Genomic DNA, 18,960 nt, shown 5'->3' with positions numbered 1-18,960 from the left:
TATAGGTACTTATTAGTAAGAGTTACCTCTTCTCTTAATATTATATTAATAACTTTTAAGTTAAAAAGAATAGCTAAACTATAAAAAGAAATATAATCTCTTAAAACTTAATTACTACTTTTTAGTAGAAAGTTTCCTATAAATAGAGAAATCTTACTTATAAAGTTATAAGAAGTCTAAGTTATAGGAAGAAATTATAAGAAATACTTTAGGAGATTAATAGGTTTTTAGATACTACTAAATATATACTTATAAGCTTAATAAGTATAGTAAACTTATAAAATTAAAAGTTTATCTAATAATTTAAGGAGATTAATAAGTAAAAGATATTTAAAATACTTATATTATAACTCTTATAGAAATATTATTTTAAACTCTAATAGCTATAGTAAACTACTTTAACCTAAAGCTTCTTTAGTATAATATAGTAAATATATTTATATATATTAAGCTTAATAAGATAGTATATATAAGGTTTTTATTTAGCTATAAGAAGCTTAGAAAGATATTTAAGTTTAAAAAGGCTTTATATAGATTTTATTAATTTTTTTTTTTATAGTAGTATTATCTTAAGAAGGGATTAAAGGAGTTAAACTTCTTATAAATAGTAAAAAAGAATTACTACTAGAGAAAAGGTTAAGTATACTTCTTCTTCTATATAAATAACTATATACTTATTTACTTAATAGCTTTTTAAAAAAAAACTAAAGAAGTAGTTAAAGAACTTTAGAAGAGATACTACTTTAAAAGTAGTAAAAGTTTATAATAGTTTCTTAGTATTAAGGTTCTCTATAATTAAAAAACAAAGAAATTTTAGCTTTTATAATTAGTCTATATAGAAAAAGTAAGAAGACTCCTCTTATTAAGATACTCTCTAAAGATATAAAATAGAACCTTTATAAAGTATATTAAGCTACTTCTATATAAAAAAGAAGCTTTAAATAGTAAAATTAATCTTTATTAGAGAAAAGTAAGGACTATTTTATATATAGTAGTAATAATAAGACTAAATTTTATATTTATAATAAGTTATTTAGCTTATTTTAACTAAAATCTTAGACTAAAACACTAATAAGCTATAGATTAAGCTTTATAATATCTCTATAAAATATATTATTTATATATTAAGTATAGAGTTAAAGTTAGAAGCTTATATAACACTCTTAAAATAGCCTCTAATATAAGTTTTAGTAATAATATTTTAGATTAAAAAAGCTCTTAGGGATTTATAATAAAGCTCTTTAGAAGTATTATTATATAGAAAATAAATAAATAAATAATTATAATAACTTTAACTATAGAAATAAAGCTTCTCTTACTTTTATTTATAGCTTAAGAAGTAATATTTATAAGCTGCTTTATAATATCTCTCTAAATATAACTCCTTAGAGAGATAAAATAGAAAGTATCCTTTTAACTTATAAAAAGTACTCCTATAATAATATAAATCTAATATAATAACTAGTAGATAGTTAGGCTAGTTACTAAGAAGCTTATTTATCTCTAAATAAAGTTATACTATATTAATATCTATAACTATTAGCTTTATTAAGAGATCTATAAGAAGTATATATTAGTAGTATATACTTTTTTTATATAGCTAATAGTAAATAGTTTTATAAAATCCCTCTTATAGTAGGCTTTTAAGAACTTCTAAATATAGTTAAGAATAACTAGTTAAGAAGAAACCTTTAAAAGAAACTATACTTTTAAGTTTAAAAAAGATAAAGAAAGCTAGAGGAAAGAAATAGAGAAAGAAAATATTTAAAATAACCTTATATAATAAGTATAAAGAGTTATAGAGATAAGAAGTAAAGAGTATAAAAAAACTTCTATTTAAAGTAGAAAACTACTAGAGAGACTAAATATCTATAAACTTATAGCTTAAAAGTAGAACTATCTTAAGCTAAAGCTTCTAAAACGCTAAAAAACTATAAAATAAGAATATTTAAATACTCTTAAAGGTAGGAATAAGAAGGATAGCTTTATAAGAAGTAGCTAGAGAGATAGCTAACTTAAAGGTATTAAGCTAGTTATAAAACTCTTTAAGGTTAATATAGCTAAACTTAGAAGTATAGAGGAGAGTATAGTTAAAGTTATAATAAGTAGCTATAATAGTACTTTAAGTGTAACTTAAAGTAGAGTAAGAACTAGAGAAAATACTTAAAAGAGTAAGAGAAGTATAAACTAAAGTCTCTAAATAAGGAGGAAATAGGCTAAAAGGAGGTATAGTAGTAGAAAGTATAAAAGCTAAAGTAGAGTAGTAAATATATAAAATATACTTAAGAGGGGTAATACTTTGCTTCTTAGTAGCTTTATAAGCTATAATAACTTTATAAGTAGTATCTTAAAGGTCCTCTTAAGTAATATTAATTCTCTATGAAAAATTAATAACTATATAGAAATACTTAATAAGGGATAATTTATACCTTAGCTAAAATAGACTTACTATTTTTAGTATATTTTTTTATTTTATAAAGCTTATAATAGAAGGTAATAATCTCTTTAATATTTATAAAGTAGTTATTATTTTTTATATAGTAGTAGTAATAAGTATTTTTATTAAGGAGGTAGTAGTTAGAGTATAAATAGCTTCTACTAAAAGAGAGGGAGTAGCTAAAGTAGAGTTTATCTTCTAACTTAAGAGAGGAGTTTATAGAATTAAAGAGGTTATTAGCGCTTATAATAACTTTACTTTCTTCTTCTTCTTCCTTTTTACTAATAGTAATAGTAGTAATAATCTTTATATTAGTATAAATAGCTTAGAAAGTAGTTTCCTCTTTTTCTTATTTCTTCTTCTTAGTAGTAGTATATTTAATAAAGTGCTTAGTAGTATAGTTCTTCTTCTTCTACTTAATAAGGGAGAGGATAAGAGCTTTAGCTTTCTTAATCTCTTTCTTCTTTTTAGCTTCCTTCTTAGTTTAGTATTAGACGTTAGAAGGGTAGCTATACTTCTTCTTAATAGAGGTCTTCTTAATTTAGCTATTATTAAGGTCTTCCTCTTTAATAAGCTAGGTAGTAGGACACTTAGTATAGCTAAAAGGGTAAGTAAGTAAAGTAAGGATAAGAGCTATAAGAAGAAAATTAATAATAAAAGATATTTATAAAAAGAGTATAAACTAATAGCTAAAATTAATAAAAGAGGTTAGCTTATCCTCTTTAAAGTTATTAGAGAGGCTAGAGAAGAAGTAAGCTAAGTAATAATACTTAAAGGTTTTAAATATATATATATAGCTAATATAAGAGGTAGTAAAGTAAGCTTTATACTTAGTATTAAAAATATTATAAGAAGATATTATAAAGTATTTAATTTACTTAAAGTAAGTGTTAGTATAGTAGTAAAAAAGTAGTATAAAGATAATATATAATTTATAAAATCTTAAAAGTTAAAGAAAAAAGGGAAGAAAAATAATAAGAAGTATAAGTAGTAAAAAATTATTTATTTACTTTCTTATTTTTAAAAAAAGCTAAAGTAGTTAATAAAACTATAACTAATTAGAAGCTTTAAGTTAGTTAAGTAAAGTAAAAGATATTTTATTCTATTATTTTAATTACTTATAATAAGAAAAGTTATTATTTTATAATTTATAAAACTATTAAAACTATAATAATAGGAAGTAATTAAAGCTATTTAGAAATACTTAATTAAGCTATAGGGATAATTATGTAATTATATTAATTATCCCTAAGGGGGTATATTAGATTATAGGGGTTAAAATAGCGCTTTTTAGCTGCTAGGGGGTAGCTTAGATAAATAGATAATCTGCCTGATAAGAGCGATAGGCTTTGTGAAAACCGCGCGCAGAGTGTTTGCTTATGCTTAGGGATAGGTAGTTAATATATATCTAAGTTAATTTGTTACTGTTATTTTAAGTAGGTAAAAATTATAGTGAACAGCTAGAGGCTACTTATAAGCTAAATATTTAATTAAAAATAGTTTAATAACTAAAAAATATATAGTTCTCTTAAAAGCTTAAAATATTTATATTTTATAAAATATTTAATAATATAACTACTATACTTTATTTATATCTTTAAAAAATAAATATATAGTTATTTATAAAGATATTATATATAAACTTTATTTTCTTAAAAAAATATCTATTAATAAAGCTATTAATAATATTATAAATATTAACTACTTTAAAAATAGAAAGAATTACTTTAAAAAATAAATTAATATATAAAATACTAAAAGTTAATATATTTTCTATAATAAACTTAATTAATAAAATAATAACTAATATTAAAAAAAACTATAATTTTAATAGTTACTTTATTATTACTCTTATTCTTTATTTTAACTTTAGTTTTTATTTTAGTTTTTACTTTAACTTTATTATAAGTTTTAAAAGCTTTTCAAAATATAATTCTCTTAAGAATAAAAATAGTTTAATAAATAGTTAGCTAAATAATTAATAATATAAATATTATAATATAAAATATATAATCTTATTTATATTTTTATATATAGCTTTAAAGAATTAAAGTTTTAATATAGAAATAAATAATAATATAAAGATATATATTTTCTTTTTCTCTTTATAAAAAGTATATTTACTTTTTTATTTTATACTAAATATATATATATTAAGTAATATACTTTATTAAGTATTTTATAAATAAAATAAATAAATTTTATTACTTAATAATAATAGCTACTCTTTTTCTTAACTTTTAGCTTTTAAAACTTCTATTTCTATTTAGAAATTAATAAATAATATAATAATTTAACTAAAACTATAAATTAAAAATATACTTTATTTATACTTTTAGTATAATTTATAAATAAATAAAAAAATAAGAGTTATAAATTATAAATTATATACCTCTTTAGCTTTTCTACTTTTTATAAACTTTTTATTTTTTTTAAGTTTATTAGTTTTAACTTTTATAAAATAACTTAAATTAATAATTAATCTATAAGAATAATAAAATAAAATAAAAATATTATAATAAAAAAAAACCTTAAAAAATTAGAAATAGAAAATAAAATAACTTATTTTTAAATTTAAAGCTTTTAAACTTTAAAGAAAATATAAAAAAAATATTTTTTTTTCTCTTTCTTTTTCCTCTTTTTATTAATAAAAATAATTTTTATTTTAGTTATTATAGCTATATATTTAATTTTAGTTTTCTTAATTATCTAAATAATATAGTTAGTATTAAAAATAAGATTATAAATAAAAAGAAATATTATAATTATAATATAAATATATATATATATATATAAAAATAAAATAAGTAATATATATATTAGTTATAATATAAATAAAGAAAGAAAATTAAGAAATAAAAATAATATAAAAGATATTATTATTATTATTATTTTATTATTTTAATAACTATTTTAATTTTTTTATTTAAATTAATAAAAAACCTCTATTTTTATTAAATAAAATAGTAATATTAATTATTATTTTAATATTTATAATCTTAATTATAATAATAAATATATAAAGAAAAAAACTTTTTTTTTTATAATTTAATAATAAAACTATAAAATTATCTTTTTTATTAATTCTTTTTATTAATTACTTCTTTTTATATTTATTTATAATATTATATATATATTTAGATTTTATAATATTAATTATATAAATTAAAGTTTTTAAGCTTTTTTAAACTTAAAAAAGTATATTATAATACTTTTAAATATCTAAAATAACTTTATACTTAGAAAAAAGTATAAAGTAATTTACTTCTAACTTATTTATTTAGATTAATAATATTCTAGTATATTAAGATCTACTCTTTAAAAAACTTTTTATATTAGACTCTAATTTAGAAGGAATTAAGCCGTTTTATTCATATAAATACTATATATACGTTATAGTTAGTTTACGATAGCTATGCTTCAGGTTAGTTAGGTCACTAAGAAGGGCTCACAGTTCCAAGACACTTACCCAAGTCCATCCACACCTGTCGCCCATCACCAAGACCTATGCTATACTTAATGAGCACGCAATAGGTGGATGCGGTTAACGGTTCACTTCCAGGAGCACTGCTTAGATTGACCTGATATCTTGCGCTCCGTTCAAAGTCCTTTGCAAGCTTGGATGCTGAAGGTTCCTTGACAGCTTTATGGACAGAGAAGCGAACACTGTAAGCACAAATGGCTAGCAGTAAGCTGCGCGTGCAGGTGCCCGCGCAAATTGTCTCGATGAGTTGATCTGCGGGCACTATGAGTCCTAATAGCGAGCTTGATCGACAGTAGAATAACTCCACGAGATGCGCACAAACGTCCGGGTCTACCGTTTTCCAACTAGATGCGTCTCGGCGCTTGACCTTAGCCCTTGTTCTTGAAGAGTGGCTGAGGGCATGACTGATACATACAAGGAATCCGGAGTGCTGGCATCCATCAACACAGACACAAGTCCGCCTCGCCACTCAGTCGCTGGCGGAAACACATCTTCTTCGGAATCAGGGTCTTCATCGTCTAGATCATTGGTAGCAACGATTTTGATGGAGCTTGCTACATTAGGAGAGGAGGGAAGGTATTCGCCGCCAGAGAATGAGCTTATCTGATCGACGTGCCGGTCAGAAGGTCTCGAGGGCGCGGGCGCAATCAGGCAAATCCGGGAAGGCCGGCTGCTGTTGGCTCGTGGCCGCGGTCCGCGGCGATTGCGGTTCCTATCATCGAAGTGACACGGATGACGATTTTCGGCACAGAGTTTGCATGGAGCACTACCAGTGCACTTGACCTATGTAATTGGAAAATCAGGAGTCCCGTTGCACCCAGTCGAGGCGGGGACCATCAGTAAAACCAACTTACTCGTTTCTTGCGGCAATAGTCACAAGCAAGTGTGACCTTTCTTCTCAGACTGCCGTAGCCAGGATCCACAGAGGCTTCGGGCATCGTGAACTGAGCTTATGTCTCCGTCGACGAATGGCTTACCCGGGGCGTCAGATGAGGCTGGGGAATCAAGAACGGCCACTTGGTGGCTATCGTTCGATGGAAGGAGTGACCAACGCGGCACAATTCAGAGTGTCCAGCTTTCAGATGCCTGGGTACAGGACACGAAACGATGTCGGGCGAGTCGGCAGAGCATGAACGGGTACAATGATGTACAAGTTGCAAGTAACGAGGCTCACTGTGTGACTCAAGCAGGGATACCCAGGCACAGATCCTGTCCGGACCCCTCTTACCCTGGTCAGTCTCACTCTCTGCCCACCGGCCCTTGCTAGTGCGGGAGCCGGAAGCGGCCATACCGCAGGCTCCTATCCGACTAATCTTATTGGTCCTAATTTTCCGGAGCAGTTCTTCAGTAGGTCTGTGAGTCACCATGAGGCTTCGTCAGTGAACCGCTCGGTATGTGTGCTCATAGGTTCCTGCTCCCGGCCAATTCGTGACCAATCGTTGATGTGGCAGAGTATAACGTCTCCTGCTCCGTTTGAGAATCGTACATGTTTGCTGCTGGTACATCGTTCATTTGGCGGATAATAAATTGAAACACAGCAAGATAAATGTTAGTAGTCCCAAAATACTTGTCAAGAAGTAGAAGCGAAAACTCTCGATCTTTGACTAATCATTGAAACTTGATACGTATCTTTCCATGTTGCTCAAAATGGTAGACTCTAGAGATGGTTTTACCTGGACGCCCACCGGAGGCTTGCGCCGCGGCTTGCCCACCATTGGAGTTGTTGAACCGCCTGTGTATACCTCGCCCTTGTCCGATGGCAATCTCGCGTACGACGTCATTGTAATTGGTGCTGGTTATGCAGGCTTGGTGGCAGCTCGAGACTTGGCTACGCAAGGTCCGCACTGTAGACCTCTCCCACTATGATATGCGCTTATAAACCGTCCAGGAAAGAAAACTCTTTTGATAGAAGCCCGCGATCGACTTGGCGGGCGCACATGGCACGCAACCATTGATGGCTTCAATTACGAGATGGGTGGCACGTGGATACATTGGCACATGCCTCATATCTATCGCGAAGTCTCTCTATATGGGCTGCAGGACGACTGGCTTGTCACACAGCAGTCCGGCAGCAAAGAGGACTATTTTACCCTAACGACCCCCAATGCCCAACGGAACATGACCCATGACGAAGAGGCTAGTCTATCTCATCAGCCACAGATGTCATAGGCCAAGAGGCTCAACGCTAACATTTCACCAGGCCGACATGTTTGGACGCGTGTGGCGGATGTTCTGTGATGTAGATGGCGACGACCTTCGACAACACTGGAAGTTCCCATTTGGAACAAAACAGTCGCCCGAGCTATCGGAAGAGTGGGACAAAATGTCCTGCCAGGACCGGCTCAATCAAATCCAAGATCGGCTCAGCCTTGAAGAGAGATCGATGCTTGAGGCACTGCTGAAGCAGATGGGTGGGACTTCCCTCGACAAGATGGGTCTCCTCAACGCCCTTCGATGGTGGGTATTGGGCTCCCACAATCCGACTGGCCTGAACGACATTGCTCTGCACACTAGACTGCGCAGCGGTAATGGCACTTTGCACAGACGAATTTTTGAGCATGCGGTCTCGTCTGGAAATCTATCCTACAGCTTCAACTCAGCAGTCAGTAAGGTAGTGGACACGGGTGAGTATGTCACAGTGTTTTCCAAAAACGGTCAATCGTGGAAAACCAAGTCGGTTATTGCAACTGTTCCGCTGAACGTGTTGGCCGATATCGAATTCTCGCCAGCGCTTCCAACAGCGAAAGTTGAGGCCAGCCGTCAGGGTCAAGTCAACTTGTGCAACAAGCTGCACGTAGACCTTGATGGCCCCGACTACAAATCTTGGACATCCTTCGCTTCTCCTGGAAGAGGTTTTGTATGCGCTCTGGGAGATCATCTAACGCCGGCCAATAATTCTCACCTGGTTGCCTTTGGTCCCGATCCGTCCTCGCCTGGTGGCATACCCCTATCGGATATAGACCAGGTAAAAAAGGGAATTCTGCACCTGCTACCTGAAGGGAAGAGAGCCGAAGTCGACTTCCATCGTATAGTATGTCTTCACCCTATTTCTGTTGAAAGAATTGTCTAAAATGTATGTTCTCAGGTTGCCCATGACTGGGTCAATGACGAGTTTGCCAAGGGTACTTGGTGCTATATGGCACCAGGATTTACGCAGAAATATGTTGCTGCTCTGCAGAAGCCGCATGGAAATATCTTGTTCGCTAGCGGGGATTATTCCGAGGGTTGGAGGGGCTGGATCGATGGTGCTGTGCAAGCAGGTATGGAAGCGGCTCACACGGTCATTCAGCTTCAGCGCAAGAATCTGAAGGAAAACGGGGAAACCAACGTCAACGGCATCAATTCAATGAAGCTTTGAAGGCTTTAAGACATTGGTTGCTTGGGTATTTGGCAAAAGATTGGATCAATCTTGCAGCGCAACCTAAGAACGTAGTGAGAACCGTAGCCATCAAAATCCGATCCATGCAACGACTTTGAATCAGAATCAAGCATCAAGTAGTCGTAGATACTTTCTGTTACCTATCAAACACATATTATGAGGACAACCTGTTTTATCACCATGTATTTCCCAGCACTCGTCGATAAAATGAAGGTATGCCCGGCTAACTTGTTCACGTTACGGAGCCTTTCCGCTATTATGCGAGATCGGACGCCTGCCAAAGCTTCAACCAATTATACAACCAAACAGAGACCGAAGTCCATATTTTATGATAGATAGCTGTATATTTGAATGAGATAGAAACTTTGGATACACTGCAAAACATAAATGCATTGTACTATCTTTCCGCTCGACCTTCTATCGTTTGCATCAGGCCATGATACCTGTACCTGCCGTACGCAGTCCAGGAGATCGTCGCCGCTGCGAGACCACCGCATACCACCACCGAAGCGTAATTCATATTCGTTGTGGTGACAGGCTTATACGTAGGGAAGCACATCATGATGATGAGGCAGAGGGACCAAGCTAGCGCCACTGTGGCGACGAGCCGATGGTATGTTCCCAACGAAAAGGGACCCTTTGGTAAGCTGCAATGCTTGAATCCGAACAAGACGGCCATGCATATGGGCATAGCGTATGAGATAATAAGCGTAACGGTGCACGCGCTGGAAAGTCCGTAGTATGCCGTTGCGTTGCCGACGTAGATGAGACTCAGAAGACATACAATAGCCCAAGTAATCAAAAGCGAAAGGACCGGGGTCTTTGTGCGGCTGTTGACCTTGGAAACGGACTGAGGGAGGCCTCCGTCGCGAGCGAAGGACCAGATCACACGGGATGTCGCCGTCATGATGCTGGGTCCCACGCCAAGAAAGCCCATCAGAGGTAGGTAAAGGGTCATACCAACCGTTACCGCTTTGTTGCCACCAGACACGTTGTAATAAAGTTGTGCCATGAAGCTGATCGTTCCTGTAGGTCCGCTTAGAACCCCGGAGATATCGGTGATGCAAAACACAACTCCAATGATCCATGGAAACGTCAGAACGGCACTGCACGCTATGTTGATGATCACTGGATGATTATGAGCATGTTAGCAAGGCCAATCACCATGTTTTTGCTGCGCTCTTAAGTGGGACTCACAGCTTCGTGGCAGATCACGCGACGCATGTTTCATTTCCTCGGACATGTGCAGCGGACTATCCCAGCTTACAAACCCAATTGCAGAGGTGAGAAGTCCAATAAGCCAGCTAATCTTCAAAGATGTGTCAGTAATTTTGCAAACACTCTGGAGCAAGAAGATCCGAGGAACTCTACTTACTCCGGGACTTTCCCAACCGCTCAAGCTCGTGGAATCCGTAAACACATACTTGGCAGTGTTCTTTGGATTAACACGGACCAAGAGGTAGATAACTGTGGCGAAATAGCCGACAATGTGTACGAACATCGCGACAAACAGCAGGCGATGGAGCATCTTGACCTCGAAAACTGCAAATAATGTGTAGAATGTCGCGAGGCCGATGACGATCTGCCAAAGAGCGCTTGGAATTAGCGAACTGAGGTTTCTCGTATAGACGAACTGGAGACATATGATAGGATCAAACTCACAAGTGCAGTGTGCCATCGCTCGTATGTGTAATCAGGACTGAAGAGAATTGCCCACGCTTGGATCTGCATTGCGGTAGCAAAGATGCCAGCAAGTGCGCATAGAATCCAGCCTAGCATTGTCATCCAGCCTGCATACCACGAAAGAATTCTTTGGAACTTTGGTGGCGAGAGCTCGGCCACGTAATGGTATTGGCCGCCTGCCGTCGGAATCATGCTGGAGTACTCTGCGATGCAGAGGACAGTCAGGAGAGCACCGAGGCTGCTTGCCACGAAGCCCCATACCAAACTGGAACTGCCTCCTGACATCAGACCCTGGGCCATTGTGGACGAGATTGCCTCCCAGGTGATACTGGAGCAGAACGACATGAATGCGAGCGACCAAATGTTGAAATTGCGGCGGAGCTCTGACGGCTCTAAGCCAAGTTGCTGAAGTTGGATATCATCGTCGTTGATTTGGGATTTCTTCTCGCTGAGAGCGGTATCCGTTTCGTCTGAGTGGCTGATTTTCGACATCGTTGTCCCAGTCTCGTAGTCAATACTGTTCTCTGATCTACCAGGTTGTTAAGAATACTTTCGGTTTCACGACACAAACTGCAACCTGTACGCCTTGCTGCTTTATTGCGCAAAGTGTTACAATGAAGATCGTGCGTCTACTCCTGTTTTGTAGCAAATGCTTGCACCAGGGCTGCCAATTCCGACCCCAAGCTCGGAAAGACAATGTTGTGCTGTACAGCGGTTTGATAAGCTCAACTGCTATCTTCAAGCTGTATTCTGTTGTTGACGGTCGCATGCTTTTCCCCACTGGATCGGGTATCGCGCCGGAAAATCACAGCCTATGAGGAACGTTCTAATAACACCAGATGACCGATGACCAGGGTTAATGCAACCTCAGGAGCCGGAGCTTAATCAGGGCGAGTGTATCCGGATGCGCAGTGACCCATTGATTCGACAGGGGAAACGTGTCAAGTGTGTAAGTGCATACCAAGGTCCGCAAGATAACGCGGGCATAGCGATGGAAGAATCGGCTCCGAAGCAGCGAGATGCAAAACATCGCCTTAGGACTGAGATAAAAAAGGTTCCGATTGAGTACTTCAAACATCACAACGCACCAATACGCATTGAGTTCTCCACAAGCTTCAGTCTCATCATCTCATCTCACACAGCGCACCTCGCAAACTTGACATACAGCCGTTCCAACGATGGCATCTACAGACGAATTACGAGTAGTCATTGTCGGCGCGGGCTTTTGCGGTCTGACGGCAGCAATCGAGTGTAAGCTCCGAGGCATGCACCCAATTCTTATCGAAGCATACCCCGGCGCCAGCTCCCACGGTGATTTGCTGGACTTTGTGCGAAATGCCGGCCGGGTCTTCGAGTCGTGGGGAGGAGGGAAAGTTGGCCGCGCGCTCACCGCGGTGGGCGTGAACGCTGCCAAGTATCTTGAGTTCTTCAACGCCGACAACGAGCTCCTGCACAAGGACCCGTGGCCGCAGGGCACCGAGTTTCAATACGTCTACGCTGGACACCGCGGCGAAATGCATGAGATTGTGTACAGTTACGCTCTGGAGATTGGTGTCGACATGCGCTTTAACACACGCGTCGCCAAATACCTCGACACCGACAAGGAAAGGGGCGTAGTCACGGATACTGGCGAGAAAATCCTTGGTGACGTGGTCTTGGCTTGTGACGGGCCGAAGTCAATTGCGCGCGACCAGTTGCTGAATCTGACGGAGAGCAAGGTCAACAGCGGATATGCGATATTTCGAGCATACTTCAACATCACTGATGAGCTGCGCCAGGCTTCTGGAATTGCCGATTTGCTTCCGGAGGGCGAAGACTGTGTTCGATGCTGGGTTGGACGCGACATGCACGGCTTCATTTACACGTGGAAGAATGGAAGGTGGGTTCTTTTTGATTTTAATGTTTCCCCAGCCTTGAGCTCTCTTTATTGTGCTTTCACTGTGGGCACACCATGGACATCATGAATCTATAATCTAACTGGGCTGTAATACTTTTAGGGATTGTGCTTGGGTCTTAACTCACAAGGACGAGACAGACATTGCAGAGTCGTGGTCCGAGAAGACCACCAGGGCGGACGTTCGATACTTCCTGGACAAAGCCAAGTTCCCTGAAGTATGGTACACTATTCTCGAGGCCACTCCAGAGGACCGATTAATTGACTACAAACTTGTGTGGCGAGACCCTCTTACCACTTGGCTCTCCCCTACCAAACGAGCCGCGGTTATGGGTGATGCAGCACATTGCCACCTTCCTACATCAGCTCAAGGAGCTTGTCAAGCAGTCGAAGACGCAGCCGTAGTTTCCATGTGTCTGGAAAGGTCCAAGGGGGATGTTGAGCTGGCGTTGCAGGTCTTTGAACGCATCCGATTCAACCGGTCTCATGTTATTCACCAGGCATCCATATCAACCCGAAATATCTACCACCAACACGACTGGACGCCCGAGTATGTTGCAAAGCACCCTAGCTCCCTGGTCATCCCACTTTTTGACTGGATCACCGAATACGATGTCTACAAAGAGGTTGATGCGCATTTTGACCACTTGGCTGAGGATGTAAGGAGCGGCAAACAAGGCACTATTGAACAGCTGGCGCTGCCAGCCGGTGGAAATTACGATGAGATGGAGATCACTGCCAACAAAGAGGTTTTTTCGGACCTGGGAAGCAAGCCTTCGATTGTTACCTTGGAGGCAAGTTCTGTGCAGGCGTAAGCATCTCAGCCATGTTACGTCAAACAATTAGTCATGTTATATTTGGCAGCCAGTCTTGGCTGTTGAAGCAACATGCATGGCGTTTATCAATCGCATCACATTTATATCGTAATATCATGACCGAAATACTTTCTGGGACGCTTTGATCATATTTAAGCACCGCTTTTTCTACTTCAAGGGCTTGATAATAGTAGACGCAGTCAAATCAAACAACACAGAGGCGCACTCAACCAAGATCTTCATTCTAGTGATAAGTTCCTCACGTTTCATCGATTCGCGCTCCCGCTTTCCGTATCGTCACTCGTTGGGAGCACGAACTTCCCGAAGTATGGTTAGCAAATTGTTTACTAACGCACAAAATGCTGCGCAAGCTCTTCTCTTGGATTTTTATCTCATTGAAAACTACAGCAGTATATCTCTCCTACTTGGGCAAATAGGCCTCGACCGTGATTTCAATATGTAGCCCAGGGAAGACAAGAGATTTAACCTCCACGCCCGTCCACACAGGTCGGGTATTCTTCAGATAAGACTTTGCAATTGGGATCACCACACCAGCAATGCCTTTGTCATTGTGAGCAACTTCGAAAGTTTTCACCTGTCCCTGAGGTCAGTATGCAGACTACATCACCGGGGTTGGGTACAAAAGCCATACAGAATAGACGTGCTCCCATGCGTCGTCGCCAAGATCAGCCGCCTTGAGGCTGCGATTGACATGTTCGAAGGCTTCTTTGACTTCATCCTCGATATTTTCAGGGATTGAACCGTCGTCTTTGATTCCAAGCTGACCGCCAACTACGATTCGACTGGCATTCGGTGGCACAACCACGGCATGCGAGATGCCAAAATCCTGGGCTGAGGCTTCACCTCCGGCCCAGTCAGCAAAGCGGAAACCGTGCTGTGTAAGCGTTGACTCTGCCATGTTCGGAATGCACGGAAAACTATTTGCGGAAGTTTTGCCATTTTGAAATTGCCACTGTTTCACGTTCTTGGGTTCATATACCAAAAAGGAATCTGTGCGTTATTCTGTTCTGCCATTAACAAAATCTTCCCTTTACGAGTTGCCATCGGAACCAACAACAGGACCTCGGAATGACTCTTCAGGTGGCCGGGTGGGATACTCGGAGGCCGCGGGCTGATGTCAAACGACGACGTCAAACAATCAGACCGGGAAAATTAGCTTATTGGTTAGTTCTTATCTGGTCCTCGCGACCTCAGGAATCCGGATATTTTCTGGGCAGCTGATTATTTCCTATCGGTCAGCTTCTTGGTTGGTAATTGCAGCCATCTCCTAGGCCACAAGCAGCTAAGCTACACGATATGGTGGAGCAAAATTACTAGGATGAATGCGGGGTAATTACCTTGCAGAGCAGGGGTTACCACTGTTATCTAATTCACACACGCACTCTCAGTACTGGGTAGGCTAAGACTGGTTAAATGACTATGCAATAAAGCCGTAATCCCCATGCCATGTTAATTCCTCGACAGGTTATGTTAAACATTGATCTTCTCTACTGATGCACATTGACGGCGTTTTGCTTTTCAAAATTCAGCGCGCTGATCTTCGAGCCATGGCTCTCTCTTCAAAAGTCGTTGTGTTAGTCCAACAGAAATGGCACCTGGTCCTGCCCTGCTTGGTGCTGGTCTATTTTCTCTGGAATCGCTACCAGAAGAGGCTGTCAAAAGTCCCCGGCCCTTTGATAAACTCATTCACCACGCTGCCGCGAATGTGGTCGGTCTACCGAGGCCACCACCACTTGGACGAGCTGAAATGGCATGCCAAGTATGGCAAAATAGTGCGTGTAGCGCCGAACCTCATAGCGATATTCGACGTGGATGAGATCAACCAGATATACGGCATTGGCACCAAGTTCGTCAAATCTCCATTCTATGATCTTTCAGCTGTCTATGACGAGGAAGGCCTGGTCCCGGATCCCTTCGTAATTCGACATGACAAAGGACTCCACTCGCGCATGAAGCGCAACGCTGCCAATGCATACAGTATGAATGGGTTGGTACAGTTTGAACCATGGATCAACACCGTCATGGACCGATTGGTCGCAATTCTAGACAGGAATGTCTCATCTGGAACAGTCTGCGACTTAGGAAACCTGTTCAAGATGTTCGCGATGGACGCAGTGTGCACTTTGACCATGGGGCGAGACCTCTCCTACATGGAGAAAGGTGACCATCTCGGCTTCTTCCCAACTCTCGATCTCTTCACCAGTTACATGTCTATTGTAAGTCTTGTGTAGTACGAGATTGAAGTCAAAAACGTACAAGGGTCAACTGACAAAAACTGCTAAACTAGATGGGCCATGTGTCTTGGCTGCATCCAGTCTTATTGGGCAACCCAACAATCGCAAAGTACATGACAGGTAGTGATAAATCTGGCACGGCCTTACTTGATCTGGCGGCCAAGGAGCTTGAGAGAACCCGGCGTGAGCCTCCCGCAGAGGATGCGCCCATGACATTTTTGGCCCGATTAGGCCTCAATCAGGACGCGAATCCCAAGTCGATTACAGATCGTGAGATAATCACTCATGCCTTTGGCAATCTCTCAGCTGGTTCCGACACCACGGCCGCCGCTATTAGATCCGTCTTCTACAACATTCTCCGTTGCCCCAGAGCTTACGCGCGGTTGGCGAAAGATGTGCGGGAGAACCTACAGCTGCCAGTCACTTTTACTAAGGCATACGCAATCCCTTACCTACGAGCAGTCATTCAAGAAGCTATGCGCTTACATCCTTCTGTTGGCCAACTGCTTGGTCGAGTAGTACCTCCTACAGGAGTCACAATAGGCAAGTACTACCTGGCACCGGGGACAGAGGTCGGTATGTCTCCTTGGGTGGTTCATCGCGACCCGGATATTTTCCCAGATCCTGATGCATTCATCCCGGAGAGATGGCTTGTTGGTGAAAACGGTACAACCGAGGCTCAGCTTCGCCGAATGGAACGATCATTCCTTGCATTTGGTCACGGATCGCATACATGCAGTGGCAAGCATATCAGCATCATGGAGGTCACCAAATTGGTTGGAACACTGATTTTAAAATATGATATGGAATACGTTAAGATTGGGGGAGGTTACACATTTGTGAATCACTGGTTTACATCTCAGACTGGTTTGAATGTAGTGTTTCGCCACGTTAAAAGAAGCAACGCATAGATGCAGCAGGAGACATAAGCCACTCACATGCTTTTCCCTTTCTATCCTAGCCAGTCACAAAAGGTCAGTTTTCACATACGCCTAGGAAGGGTCGTTATAATGAGTTGATTTCAGCTTGCCTTCAGCCGAACGTAATTCTGTCAAAAGCAATGATGAGTTTACCCTGACAGACACACACATGCAGTCTTGAGATGGAATACCGATATGCTACAAACCGCAGCTACCTATGATTACGACCTGGTCCATCTCGTAAGGTCGGCACGAAGGTCTCCAGGAAACAAGGATAAGTAGGGACTTCGAGTCAAAGTATTTCACGACATCAGTTCAAGGCAGGAAACTTCATGCTAGAGTGAACCGGGTGAATAAGAGAGGGCGCATTTAAGAGCCTATGATCATCTCTGGTCGTCAGATCATTAAAATTCTCATTCTGAACGTGCAAAAAATCTGGGCAATTGGCTACATCACGATTATTATGAGTTTCGACCTAGTGTTCCGACCTCGCTGCCATCTTGATATTACAACTTGTAGGTTGCCTCCGTAGATGTTGAATGGTAAGCCTCTGCCTTCAATCTTGCGCAAACATGTGGCATGAAGGTGAGATGATATTCTGTTACCATGTGAATACACGTCCGTCGGGGAGTATTCCGCATCAATCGCACCTTCCGTCTGACTTCACCTTCCTTCCCGTCTGGTACATGCCCCACTCTCATTCACCTCCATCTCATCCCACGTTGAATTTTATCCCACGAAAGGATTTTCACCCCTTTCTCCTATCTCATCCCAATCTTACCACGCCTCTAGGTTGGCTCTTTTCGTCATCGTCGTCATCGTCGTCTTCGTCGCTCACAGGATATCGCTTTTCATACGCAGACGATATCAAGAAGCTTCAAGCTCCTTAGAAGCTTCTCTAGGTAGTGATCTCCATATCCTCAGGCTTTGGCATCTTTTGACTTCCTTCCAGACGATTGAATCGGCTTCGCACTCGAGATCTCACGAAATTGGCTGCTTGTTCAGCTTTCACGCTCGCTCCTGATTACCATCGACGCCGAATCCCCGAATCGAGACTTGTATGCAGAGCTCATCCCTCCAGCTGCAAGGTAGGATAATCTCTGATTTATTTGGCGGTCACGTTTGCTGATACACACACTCCAGAGGCGAAGGACGTCGATCCATACACGATGGTGAACAACGCATTCCAGGGCCCCAACCCAGGCCTGGCTCAGAACCCGAATCAAGGTCTTCCCGCGAACCAGAACCAAGGCCTTGCCGCAAATCCAAACCCAGGCCCTGCCCCCAACGCGCCTCCAGCCTTTGTGATGCGACCCAAAGGCCCCCAGTTGCAGGACATGACCGACCCAGCGTTCCTGCAAAACCCGCCTGCCCAGCGCCCGCCTCTCGGCCCACTCGACTGGGCATTCCACTCGGTCAACAATCCGCAGCTCAGAGTTCTGCTTGCCTATGAGAACCCGCAGAACCTGAATATGCATGTTTGGATCGATCCGATCAACATTGGAAGCACCATTGAGCACTGCGACCCCTGCTTCCAAGGGCCTCAGGGCCAAATCCACAAGTGGAAGGGACCACACACGATTGCATACCTCGCACACGGTGCCAAGCTTGTTCGAGGCTTTGGCTGGAATCTGACTCCTCAAGGAGAGCTCATCAATCTGAGTGTTCTTTACTTGCCGATCAATATCACCTTCGGCAAGACTGTCGTCACGGTCGGAGAAGTCCTACAGCACCTGATGAACAAGGTCAAGGACAGCTTCCCCCACGGCCCGGCTCTGATTGCTGGTGGCAATCTAACCCCAGTTCAACTGAGCAAGGCCATGTTCGCAGCCACCAGTCAGTACCATGGCACCGTCAAGCACTTAATTCACTTGTGCGACTGGATTGGCGGCGTCCCTCTTCAACAGACTTACTATTGAGGGAGCTGTTCTTTGACAACATGATCTTCTTTGGGATTTGTCTTGAGGGAAAGGAAACATTGTTGGCTTTGTCGCGGGCGGTATTTTGTTCTAGGTCGAGTTGTTTCACCATGCCTTCAAAGTATTCTAAGGAGCACAGCAAGGATTGGAGATTTTGCTGCCCGGACTCCAACG

General features: G+C 40.1%; 6 protein-coding genes across 6 annotated transcripts; 3 read left to right on the top strand and 3 right to left on the bottom strand.

The window, feature by feature from the left end:
* Window positions 1–6,251: 6,251 nt before the first annotated feature.
* On the bottom strand, window positions 6,252–6,859 carry CGCS363_v012021 (uncharacterized protein; the record flags this gene model as incomplete). Its single annotated transcript, XM_036643870.1, has 2 exons — window positions 6,252–6,524; window positions 6,776–6,859. 2 exons carry the CDS (start codon window positions 6,857–6,859, stop codon window positions 6,252–6,254), a joined length of 357 nt encoding a protein of 118 aa, XP_036490556.1.
* A 709-nt stretch (window positions 6,860–7,568) lies between these two features.
* Window positions 7,569–9,279, top strand: maoN-0 (Monoamine oxidase N; the record flags this gene model as incomplete). The annotated part of the gene is made up of 3 exons (XM_036643869.1): window positions 7,569–7,703; window positions 8,122–8,952; window positions 9,007–9,279. The coding sequence occupies 3 exons, from the start codon at window positions 7,569–7,571 to the stop codon at window positions 9,277–9,279; spliced, it is 1,239 nt and encodes a 412-aa protein (XP_036490558.1).
* Window positions 9,280–9,697: 418 nt separating this feature from the next.
* CGCS363_v012019 (putative amino-acid permease) lies at window positions 9,698–11,475 on the bottom strand (the record flags this gene model as incomplete). The annotated part of the gene is made up of 4 exons (XM_036643868.1): window positions 9,698–10,428; window positions 10,498–10,609; window positions 10,676–10,882; window positions 10,963–11,475. 4 exons carry the CDS (start codon window positions 11,473–11,475, stop codon window positions 9,698–9,700), a joined length of 1,563 nt encoding a protein of 520 aa, XP_036490687.1.
* Window positions 11,476–12,161: 686 nt separating this feature from the next.
* roqM-0 (FAD-dependent monooxygenase roqM) lies at window positions 12,162–13,692 on the top strand (the record flags this gene model as incomplete). The annotated part of the gene is made up of 2 exons (XM_036643867.1): window positions 12,162–12,862; window positions 12,981–13,692. The coding sequence occupies 2 exons, from the start codon at window positions 12,162–12,164 to the stop codon at window positions 13,690–13,692; spliced, it is 1,413 nt and encodes a 470-aa protein (XP_036490686.1).
* Window positions 13,693–14,113: 421 nt separating this feature from the next.
* Window positions 14,114–14,611, bottom strand: CGCS363_v012017 (uncharacterized protein; the record flags this gene model as incomplete). The annotated part of the gene is made up of 2 exons (XM_036643866.1): window positions 14,114–14,287; window positions 14,345–14,611. 2 exons carry the CDS (start codon window positions 14,609–14,611, stop codon window positions 14,114–14,116), a joined length of 441 nt encoding a protein of 146 aa, XP_036490689.1.
* Window positions 14,612–15,260: 649 nt separating this feature from the next.
* Window positions 15,261–18,786, top strand: CGCS363_v012016 (Cytochrome P450 monooxygenase; the record flags this gene model as incomplete). Its single annotated transcript, XM_036643865.1, has 3 exons — window positions 15,261–15,929; window positions 16,001–16,523; window positions 18,011–18,786. The coding sequence occupies 3 exons, from the start codon at window positions 15,261–15,263 to the stop codon at window positions 18,784–18,786; spliced, it is 1,968 nt and encodes a 655-aa protein (XP_036490688.1).
* Between the last annotated feature and the right edge of the window lie 174 nt (window positions 18,787–18,960).

This window comes from Colletotrichum siamense, assembly GCF_013390195.1.
Source record: "Colletotrichum siamense strain Cg363 chromosome Unknown KSG_Cg363_contig08, whole genome shotgun sequence".
NCBI classification, from domain to species: domain Eukaryota; kingdom Fungi; phylum Ascomycota; class Sordariomycetes; order Glomerellales; family Glomerellaceae; genus Colletotrichum; species Colletotrichum siamense.
Note: the sequence above shows the minus strand (reverse complement) of the source record. Positions and strands in the feature narration are given on the sequence as shown.